Raw genomic sequence first — 11,177 nt, 5'->3', positions numbered from 1 at the left:
GTATGTGTCTGTATGTGTCTGTATGTGTCTGTATGTGTCTGTATGTGTCTGTATGTGTCTGTATGTGTCTGTATGTGTCTGTATGTGTCTGTATGCGTCTTTATGCGTCTGTATGCGTCTGTAAATATTTGTGTATGTCTGTATGTGTATTCATAGATGTGCGTATATCCAAATTCCCCTGCACCAGAACGTCAAATAAAAAGACGATCGCGCAGCGTAGATGCGAGTTAAACTTCCATGTTTCTCTACATTTAGAAAAGTACTGTAAAGTACATGGTCTCTGAATGTCCTCGTATCATCTTCACTCTCTAACAACAATAACCTAGAACAGGTCTTGCTTGGAACCAATCATAGAAAGAAATTCATCTACAACCATCCTTGGAGGTCGCATAGAGCATGCAACCTTCTAGATACTACGACGAACCAGCTGTTCTTACTTCATTCACCCGATGTAGCAGAGCGCAAAAGCTGGACGACTTAAGTCACAGTCTCGTCCGTCGCCTGAAGCATGGAGATCGTTAAAGTCAAGGAAGCACCAAATAAAAGACCATTTCCACCTCGTTCGCCCATAGGCGGTAGACGAGTGCTCTTCTTTCTCCTTTCGCGGAATCAGATCGGTAATCCCCTCCTATTCTTTCTTCTTTTGAAAGAAAAAGGACCTAATGAAAAGAATTTCGTAGGTGAGTAAGTCGGCAATTGATTGTTGTCGATGCGTCTATCGACGTGCGAAACAGCTACCGCGATGTGATATAAACTATATCGACGGAATAGCAAAACTAAACCTATTACCAACCCTAGTACTGTAAACTATCGATAACACGACCTGATGGAGAAAAGGAAGAAGAAAAGGAAGAACTAACTCCCTTACTCTAGACGAATCTGTTCAAGAGCGAATCATACAGAAGGGAAAGGCAAATGCGAAGTAATGGTCGATCCTCACAAGAGCTCAATGTTCTCGCGTGCGTGCTTGCGCTCTACATATGGCCATGGATGTGCCTAGGTACTAGTACATACCTCTCCAAGTTCTCAATAAGTATCCAACACCTCCCACGCGGTCTGACCACTATGCACCTACATCACCTCGGCGTACCTACCTACCTACCTACCTACTCAACCAGTGGACCAAGACAGACACATACACACCACCCCGCGTAACCCCAGCATCCATCCACCCACACACCCGCATGGGCGATTTGGAATTAACGACCCTGATGGAGTGGTGGAGGGAGTGGTGGCGCATCATCCGAACGGGTGACACAGGCACAAAGACAGACACACAGATACAGATACAGGTACACAGACACAGACACAGACACGACCACGACCACGACCGTAGGGAACGCAGCGGGAGGAGCAGGAGCAGGAGGGGGAGGGGGATAAGACAGGATGAGGAGGAGGGGAGACAAGGGAGACACAAGACAAGAGACACAAGACACAAGAGCCATGGGAGGTTCATCTCGGTTGTTCGGTAGGTTCGGCAGATGAGATGGGGTGGGTGGTACATGCATTTCGTGGTTCTGTTTTGTCACGCGTTGTGTTGGGGTTGGTTTTGTGGTAGGCAAGGCGAGAGGGGCGAGGGAGGGACTGAACGGCGCGTCTACGGCGTAGTGTGTAAGTAAGTGCCTGAGTAGAGATGAAAGGTGGTCTTTGATTGGATTGGGTCGGAGGGTGATAGTTGGATCTACATGTTGGACGTACGCTGTACGGAGCACATAGGTACTTGTTATAATGTATGCAGGTGAGTGAGTAGGTAAGAGAAGAAGGCGTATGACGGTTGAATGCATGATTGGCTGAGGAACAGGTACCTAGGTATGTAGTCTGTAGTTAGCTGAATGAATGGCGACGGAGGGATGGCCAGCAACGAGTTAGATGAAAGAGATGTTTCCCTGTGCGACGAAGGGCAAGTATGGGTGTGCAGCCCGTCAATGTTACAGCCACCGGTAACCTCGATGTCTCATGGCATTTGGGCGACCACACACTCCACAGTTCGGCCGGATAGGGGAGGATGGGAGTGTGTGGACTGGTTATTCGAGCCTTGTTTGGTAGTGGTGGATTCGGTGCATTTGTGTAGCGTTGACGGCGCAACTTGTTTGGCCGATATGTCTGAGGGAACATTGGGAGGAATGGAAGACGGGAGAGAAGGGGGGCAATGAGAAAATGGATGGAGATGGTGGCGTATCGGGACACGTTGTCAGACCTCCATCTTGTCTACTTTTTGAGTTTCTCCTTCTTTTGTTCTGGTTCTTGTTTTTGGATGCGACGCGACAGGGAGGTAGGGAGAGAGAGGAGAGGAGAGTGGAGTGGGGATGGCTTCTAGAAGGTGTCATGTGAGACTGGGGGGATGGGTGACAGCAAGGCAAGGCATGGTAGATAATAAGGCATGACATGGGAAAGCAAGGCAGTAGGAAGGGGACAAAGAGCAATAAATGCAAGGCTGAAGGGAGTGTTTTGGAAGATGGTGAGGTTGATGGTGAGGGTGAGGGTCGTGCATGAAGTGGGAGGGGGAGAAGGTTTTGGACCAACAGTAGGCGGGCGGAGGGTTTATGAAACGAGGGGGGTGGTTTGTTCGCATGAGGAGCGACGACGCAGAGAAGCGCCGAGCAACGATGATGCTGGACGTAGTAGTGGCAGTCGAAGGGGTAGAAGCAGGTTTGTTCGATATGGTTGAAGTGTATGGAGTATAATGATTGAATGCTTATTGGTACAGAGTGATTGTACGGGAGATGGTTTGACGTTGACGTTGACCGTTGAAGGGACGGCATGATGAGTTGCAAGTTGCAAGTAGGATAGGTTACAAGTAGGATGATAGCATGGACGGGTAATGGAGTCGGAGAATAGTTGCCGAAAATGCGGGAGTATGCAGTGCGACACCCAACAGACACTCCATATAATAATGACATGTACCGAGTATGTCAGAACCAGATGTAAATGTACAGGTGCATGTAATAAGTAGTGACTATAGTTGTTACTCTGTATTCCGTCGTGTATGGATGTCTTGACCATAGAGTGAGTGTATGAGGGTTGTTAGTCCCGGAATGGTTTGGTGCGTGTCAATGGTTCTGGTTCACAAGAGGATCTGACCCAGGAACCTGGAATGGAGTCAACTCCACCTTCAAAACACTCCACTCTACTCTTACAGTATAGTATAGTATAGTATAGTATTATACAGATAATAGTATTACACGAATTATGGAGTATACACAAGATTAGGCGCCTATACATACTTGCACAGAGTTATACACACAGGTAGACACGTACGTTAGTCCCGAGGGTCGCTCCTTCTCAGATGTCCAATCAAGGTTACGTTCCTTCCTTCTTAAGTCTACCCTAGGTAGGTGGAAATACATGTGATGATAACAATAGCCTCTGCCACTGATTAATTAAATGTTTGCGTCAATTCTCATGTCCAAGTTGAAGCCCATGTCAATGTTCATGTTCAGGTTCATGGGTTGATCATGTTCATGTTCATGTTCACGTTCGTTCATGTTCGTTCATGCGGCGCCTGGCAATGTCTGTAACATCGGTAACGTCTGTAACGTCGGCAACATCGGTGGGCATCGGTGGCATCGGCCAGGTCGGTAACATCTGTAACCCTCTAACCTGTAACCTCCATTCATCCTTACCATCACTATTACATCTCCTCATACCCTTACCATTGCTATTACAACTACTACAACTTCCCCTCCTCTCAGTTCAACTGTTGGACCAAGCTTCTTCTCCCTCTTCTCTATCAATAGCTGATTACTCTCTTTCCATCCTCCTATATCATATCATGCCATCTATATCATACATTATCATGTCTCACATGTCCACACGGACAATATACTCTTGCATTCACACATACATGTTGATACACATACACGTACACGTACACACAATACTCTGTACACAAAATAGCATCAATATTGTATCCCCTCTCTCCAGCTGAACCGACATGGCCTGCCCTGTCCTGGCATAACATGACATCCCGTCCTATCCTGTCCTGTCCCATCCCATCCCATCCCATCCCATCCCATCCCATCCCATCCATGCATTTTCTTTTCCCCTCAACGCCACCGCCAATGCTATCTTCCCTACCCTACCTACCCGGGTACGGAGTAGTCAATCATCGCTATGACCATGGCCATGGCTATGATGATGGCTTCAGGTGATGTACCGAGTCTGGTCAGGTCAATGGATGGCAATGGTCATGGCATGGCAGGGTCGCAATCTGTGTCCCCGTGGCGGCGGTTGTGTCACCAACCCCAATGCACCTCTCGTGAACTTCTTTCTCGTCGTCCCTCGCTGTCGCTGTCGCTGTCGCTGTCGCTGTCGCTGCCCATTCCCATCTTTCCATCCCATCCCCATCCTGTCCATTCATTCATTCACCCATCCATCCATCCATCCCTCCTGGTTACCTCCCAGTCACACCGCGCTTCTACCTCATCTTCCTCCTCTTCCATCTCCCACATCTTCCATATCCACCTCCCCTCCCCTCCATATCCTCCACTCGGCATCATCCGAGCTCTCTCATCTGTGCTATTTACACTGTACCTCCTCTCCCCTCCCTTGCCGCCGCGTGCACTGTCACTCCCTCTTCCTCTCCATCACTCGCTGCTAAATCTCCCTCATTCCCCCCATCTCTCCCTCCTCTCTCTCTCTCTTTCTTGCTCGCACTCTTTTTCCTCAATTCATTCATTCAACCTATTCTCTATCCTCTATCCACACTATACCCTTGCCACTCTACGACCTTCAACTAATCCTTACATTCCTTAAAACCATCAAACCATCGACCATCGACCATCGAACATCCACCCTCGACCTTGCTCTCGGGCCATCTGAACCTCCTTCATCAATCTCACACGCCGACCCTCTACCGCTCCACCTGACTCCCGGGTCCTGCCCTACCAACCAACTTCACGTTTCCCGCGCACTGTACCTACCTACACCGGCTTATGTAACCTCCATCTGATCTCTTCTATACCGTCGATCCGGTTACAGTCCCTCCACTATTCCATCCTACCTGTTGTCATTCTCTTTACCGTTGCCCATACTTAGGTATCTTTTCGTCCTGCATGTCGACACCTCGCGCTTCTCACCTTGACCTCTCCAACCTCACACTGAACCTCGCTCACCCCTCACTACTATGCTGAGCATGGCGCCCGTTCTGAGATCGCGCGCCTTCGATGGCGGCCGTCCCAATCTCGACGCCGTGAGTATCATATACGTCGCGTTGGCCATCGTCTACACCATCATCGTATCCGCTGAGCTGTTCTACCTCTATCGCCAGCGCTCAGCCTTCTGCGTGAGGATACGAAACATCAAAGTCGTCTTCGCCGCCGTCTCTTCGCTGCACATCTACCTCATCCTAGTGCTTCTTGTTTACCCTCTCAACGGCTCATGGCCATGTGCTGCTGAGTTCTGGGTCATGTCGATTTTCTTACCCGCCGGAATGGCTCTGTTCCAAGGTACGTATCACTAACCACCGCCATGGCCACGGTTTGCTCACCCACCAAAGCGTGTAATGCCAGAGTGCTCAAGGCATACGAAAGCCAGAGCCGCCTGCAGACAAACTTTCTGGCAAGCGCCCGGAGGAAGAGATTTTCCTGTACGCCTCGAGGCTTGTACGACGCTTGGCTCGGTCTCGACGCGGCAGCAAAGGTCTACTTCGGAAGCGTGCTCGGTCTCCTCATCACAGTGAGTACCTCTGCCCATACAATAGTTGACGCCAGCTGATCAAGAAAGATGATACCCGCACTAGTGTTGTTCCTGGCCTCCCGTCGCTTCCACGGCGCCTATGGAATCTTCGGCCCCATCGTAGATGCAGTCCAATGTCGCAAGGGCGGCGAATGGTGAGTATTGTCTGTAAACAGAAAGCGTAGTCTCTAATGCAGATCAGGATTCCCTCTATTCTCGTCCAGCTTTTCTGGACCGTCATTGTGGGACCATGGATCCTCTGGAGGATTCGCAAGGTCAATGATGTGCATTACTGGGCATGGCAGACCAGGCTTGCCATCGTTGCAGGGTAGGAGGGAATTCCCTCTTTTGGATGTTCGAACCACGCTTACCAGAGAGTCAGATTACCTGGAACACCACTATGGTTGGCATTTACGTATTCCAGGATTCCCAGCATGATGGCCATGAACAAGTACTTCGTACCAGCTGGATGGTAAGTTCTTACGTTACCCCGAAACGGCTCGTTTTGTTTCCCAAGATTTCTTTCTCCGCGTTGTCGCGTTTGATGGCTTCGCAAAAGCAAGTGCGGCTGTCAACGTGGCCCCTGGGGTTTCCTATCAAACCCGTGCGACCCTGACTTTCGTGTAACTGACTCGGCCCAATCCAGGTTTATGCCATCTCTTATTGTCTGTCAGCAAGTCTTGATCGTCATCCCGCTCCGAGAAGCATTCCGCACGACCTCCCGTCGATCATCCATCTCTTCAACAACCACAGCCGAGTCGCTTGCATCGACCGAATCGTCATGGTCGAAGCGGTCACCCCAGATCATCATAAGCAAAGAGCTCAAACCAAAAGCATCGATGCAGGCCCTGGAATTCAGCATCGAGCACAGTATCGAGCCTCTGATCTCCTGGGCGGCGTCTCGAGAATTTACTGCCGAGAACACGATCTTTCTGCGCGAGGTGCGAAATTTCAAGAAGAAGTGGTCCGAATTGCGTACGGTCACGACCGCGCAACGGCGACAGATGTTCACAGAGGCCTCTCTGATCTTTTTCACCCTCATCAATCCATTCACGGCCGAGACGCCGATCAACATTGAGTACAAAATCTTCCGAACGCTGCAGCGGACGTTTGCGAATGTCGAGTATGATCCGTATATGCCTGGCGATCCTGGCACCTCGCCCCAATCGCCGACCCCCAGAGAGAACGTTGTTTGTCCCTGGGAGGACGTGCTGAATCGTCCGACGAGCTATAGTTCGACGAATAGTGCTTCGAGTAGCGCGAGCACGAAGAGCATCGTTCCAAGCGAGTTCACCGACGAGATATTCGATGCCGCCTTCGAAAGCATCAAATATCTTGTCTTCACCAACACCTGGCCTAGGTATGTCGAGGCCGAATTGGCGAAGGACATTGTGCCCTCGCCGTGAAAAGAGATGATGGAAACCGTTCAGTGAGGAACGGCAGGTGGAGCGACAGCAACATTTTATTCGCAGTTGGGGATTCATTAGACATCTGGATATGCCTCTTCCCTCTAATACTCTACCTTTCAGGCCCTCTCCTACTGGCTATTAGGCTGGCACGAGATTCCCGACAGGCTATTCCGGAACCGGTTTTTGGGGTTCAACTTGTTATGGTAGCTATCGGTCTTGTTCATACACTCATCACTTCGGCATGGCATTTTCCAGGCCATCCATTCCTAGGCAGAATGATCGCGGCTGCTCTTCTCAATGCGGCAGCTGCAGCAGCTGATATCAGCCACTTCCTTACCTTCTTCCGCTCTTTAGACGGGTGCGCACTGGCTCCACCTCCCAGTGCACATGGGAGGGGCAAAGCCAAAAAAAAAAAAAAGAGCGCAACACGCGTGGCTTGAAGCCTATGATACCATCTTGAGTCAGGCGGCTCTATCTCGTTGTTTGCTTTCTTGATTTTGTTTTGTTTTTCCTAGCGATGTATTGCGACGGCTCAATTTCCTTCTCTCTGTCGTCGTCGTCGGCGGCGTGGCGGCGGCAGCGAGAAGTGAAAACCATGTAACTAGCCAGGTCGTTGTGCATTTGGTTGGCCTTTTGATTTTGATTTCGATATAGCAGCATGGCGTCTTCTTTGTCGCAATCCATCAATCAATCCGTCTGTCCATCGACGAATCAGACCATTTCAATCTGGTTGAACTAGCGAATCACCGTGATGCAAACCCGAGGTGCTAGCTAGGCCTTCCCATTCAAGTAATCCCACGACTCATTGACTAACTACCATCTACCAAACTCCTCAACTTCAACAAGAGAAACGATAATCCAATCCAATCGCAAAAAAACCAAAACCAAAACCAAAACACCACCGAAGATTCACGCTCCCGATACGATAACTCCACCCGCGGCCCGCAATTGATCCCCAAAAAGATAAATCGCTCGTCCGTCCGCTCCACTTTACCCGCCTTTCCCTGCCATTCCCCTAGTACCCCGGATCTGCGACGCTTCCGCGACTCTTGCCGTCTCGCCCACCCGCCTCTACCCTATCCTATCAATAGTCAATGGTCAATGCCTGGAAATGGATCGTGCGTTTTCTTTGGTAAATGCCTGTGCGCTGGCGGGCAGAGAGTTGGGGTGATAGGTCCAGGCCTGGACACGGGACGGTGAGAGACGGGGAAAAAGAAACCTGGTTGTTGGGAAAACTGGGAACGATGGTACGGGGTGAGGGTACGTGTACATGAGGGAGGGAAGGGGTTGTGATTGGGTTGTATTTATGGCTTAAGTGTTCACTGTATAATTTTCATTCTGTGTGTTTATTTGGGGACGATGCTGAGCTCGAGGAGGGGCGGTTGTGTGGTTGCGTTGGATAGATTTTGGTGTGTGCGTTCCTGGGTGTTGGGGAGGAAGATACTTTCTCTTGACGCGGCGGAAATATTTACAGTTGCTAGAACTAGGGATATACCGACCTACCTGTCTTGGTAGGAGAGACGTAGAAAGAAAACGCGTTCTTGGTCGCGGGGATATAGGAACCACGGGTCAGTCACGTTTACAATGGTATGATGTAGCAGCATATCTTGCTCGCGGCCTAGGACCGTGGATTTCAAGACTTGTCATTATTTTTTTTCATGTCAAGGCAGATAGATGATGTCTGCTACTTTCTGTTGTATTGCATTCTAACCCTTGCTTTTTCCTTCCTTCGTCCCGGCATGCAGATATTACCATTCTCATCGCTCACCGACTTCGGAACGGAATCCGCTGCAGACACATCCATCTACTCATCCATCCACTCATTCCTCGATCCACCCATTCACCGCATCGAACGACCAAAAAGAAGGTTCAAAAAAGCAAGCACTACCACGGCCACGACCCGCCAACCGGGAACTCGGTCGCGATCCCAGCGTCTTAGATCTACCCTTCCTCGCGCATCTACCCAACAACACCCACGACCACGAATAACGAGGATTTATCTACATACGTCGTGGGACGTTGGCGTAGCTGACTGGCTGAGCTGGGTAGGCCGTAAATGTACGTTGCTCGAAACGGGTACGTTTTTTCATTTCTTTTTTTTTCACTTCCGGGTTTCTTCGATTAGGAGGTAGGGGTGGAGGGTGCGTGGGAATGCTGGATTTTGTGCTACGGTGTTTTTTTTTTCCGTGTGGGTTTGTTTGCTACGTGAGTTGTTGGGTCTGTTTTGGTGTCCTGTGGTTGGTCAGTTGGTTGATTGGTTGGGAGGAGCGGGAGGAGTGAGGAGTAAGAGGGAAGTCGGGATGAGTATGGGGATTCGAGATTGGCTGTCTGCGTGTATTGAAGGCATGATTGTCTCTCTCTCTCTGATAGTGACGTGAAAGAGGGTTTTGAGTTCACTGTCAGCTTGAACGAAGCATACGTCTCTTGGAGCATTTTCGATAGAGTCAAGCATTTCAAATTGTTTGTTCGCTACATGTCGTGAGTCGCTCAGCACGTTTCAATGGTCCCTCCACACACTTAGTCAATCCCTACACGTACAGATTGAACAGTACAATGGCGCGTTGCATTGTGCACCCTCGAGGCGCACCTACATACTGACCAATAATCAAATCCCCCAGCGCGTGCTTTCTCAGTCGCGTTCATCAACCAGTCAGTCCGTCAGTCCAATATCCGAGTGCATTCAGACGCCTAGATCTAGAATGAGAGAGCGGGCACTGAGGACGCAGGCGTAGAGTACACACGAACATCCTTGACAAACAAAACACCATTTTCCGAAGTCGGTCCCGCCGAGAAATGCCTGTAAGAATAAGAAAGAGGAAGGCGGCAGGACGAGAACAAGATTGACGAACGAGGTTCGAAGGTGGCACTCAGATTACGCGCTCGTGGTGAAACATCCGCGTACCACCCACTCTCTGCATGACTCTTGTGTCACGAAGAGCCATGGGGATCGGTGTCCACGACACCGGGTGGCAGAATGAGTGGTGGTGAGTTGGAGGGTAGTTGAATCAGGGGTTTGGTATGTTTTCGAGGATTGCGGGCTCTGGATGCGACCAAAATGGGCAGATGGGTGAGATGTAACGGTGGGGGAAGGGGGAAGGGGGGAGGGGGTGGTTGGGTGGCTTCATGTTGTGTGTCTACGGGACAGCCGGCCGGTTGGCTGGCTCGCGGAGTTGCTTCGTGAGACATATCCGTGGGATTGGTTCGATCGTGTGGGTTGGCTTTTGGCCAGAGATATCTTTGAATCATTCGGTATGTTTCTTGGTGAGATTGACGAGTGGAGAATGTCACTTGAAGTTGTTTTCACAAAATCATGTTTATGAGAAAGCATACAGGTTTGAAAATGTCAATAAAATTTTGGGGACTAAGACCTTCACAAGACCGTTGATAGTATATTTGACTGATATCTATATTTGGTGGATATTTTTGAGACTGCGTAAGGTACCTAACTATGGATTGTGACAATGGCATTGTTGCCGTCGTCACTGTGATACTGTTCCTTCAAGGTTTGGTCCTCACGACAAAGGCAGTAGGTGATCTAACAACCAACGAATGTGAAGGGAAAGTATATACAGACCTTTCAAATATATCAACAACAAGATCACTGAATACAAGTCATGTCTTATTCACGTCCATATCGCAACTGTGAAAACATGGTTAAATACCACGAATATTGCTAAGTTATCACAGCATGCCTTACTCAAATCCACATTACATACCTTGCAAATTTCGAGCCATTTATATAGCATAGAAGCCAGTCTTTACCACATCTCTTCTCTCACTTAAGTCCAAACACTCGGCCAGATACGATGGGTTGGATATGCTGCTTCTGCGGTAACAAGAACACGCAGCAACAAGGACCAAACGCCCTCTGTGAAAACCCCAAATGCCATGCAAAGCACAGACTATGTTGGCAATGCGGATTCACAGAATCGAAGACCGAGGCCATGGAACCCAAGACCAAAGTCAAAGGAACCAGTCCCAGAGTCGCGGAGCCCAGTCCCAGCTGCTGCGTGGTTTTGTGAGGAAGACTATCGAAACACAGTGCTCAGAGCCATGGAACATTCGAGATTGACCCGTACTTTGAGACGAAAT

The 11,177-nt window shown here is 49.6% G+C and overlaps 3 protein-coding genes across 3 annotated transcripts; 2 read left to right on the top strand and 1 right to left on the bottom strand.

Moving 5' to 3' along the window:
- Window positions 1-1,096: 1,096 nt before the first annotated feature.
- BU24DRAFT_455869 (uncharacterized protein) lies at window positions 1,097-1,746 on the top strand (the record flags this gene model as incomplete). The annotated part of the gene is made up of 3 exons (XM_033531397.1): window positions 1,097-1,468; window positions 1,559-1,611; window positions 1,739-1,746. The coding sequence occupies exons 1-3, from the start codon at window positions 1,185-1,187 to the stop codon at window positions 1,744-1,746; spliced, it is 345 nt and encodes a 114-aa protein (XP_033377259.1). The 5' UTR covers window positions 1,097-1,184.
- Window positions 1,747-1,869: 123 nt separating this feature from the next.
- On the bottom strand, window positions 1,870-2,463 carry BU24DRAFT_88451 (uncharacterized protein). Its single transcript, XM_033534741.1, has one exon. The coding sequence runs from the start codon at window positions 2,385-2,387 to the stop codon at window positions 2,025-2,027; it is 363 nt and encodes a 120-aa protein (XP_033377258.1). The 5' UTR covers window positions 2,388-2,463; the 3' UTR covers window positions 1,870-2,024.
- A 2,671-nt stretch (window positions 2,464-5,134) lies between these two features.
- BU24DRAFT_497519 (uncharacterized protein) lies at window positions 5,135-7,449 on the top strand (the record flags this gene model as incomplete). Its single annotated transcript, XM_033534274.1, has 6 exons — window positions 5,135-5,447; window positions 5,498-5,676; window positions 5,725-5,831; window positions 5,879-6,004; window positions 6,059-6,148; window positions 6,323-7,449. The coding sequence occupies 6 exons, from the start codon at window positions 5,135-5,137 to the stop codon at window positions 7,080-7,082; spliced, it is 1,575 nt and encodes a 524-aa protein (XP_033377257.1). The 3' UTR covers window positions 7,083-7,449.
- Between the last annotated feature and the right edge of the window lie 3,728 nt (window positions 7,450-11,177).

The sequence above is a fragment of the Aaosphaeria arxii genome (genome assembly GCF_010015735.1).
Source record: "Aaosphaeria arxii CBS 175.79 unplaced genomic scaffold BU24scaffold_15, whole genome shotgun sequence".
NCBI classification, from domain to species: domain Eukaryota; kingdom Fungi; phylum Ascomycota; class Dothideomycetes; order Pleosporales; genus Aaosphaeria; species Aaosphaeria arxii.
This window is presented reverse-complemented; position numbering and strand designations above follow the sequence as displayed.

Coding starts and splice junctions, on each gene's coding strand:
- BU24DRAFT_88451 (XM_033534741.1), bottom strand. CDS start 2,387: ATGTCATGCCTTATTATCTACCATGCCTTGCCTTGCTGTCACCCATCC.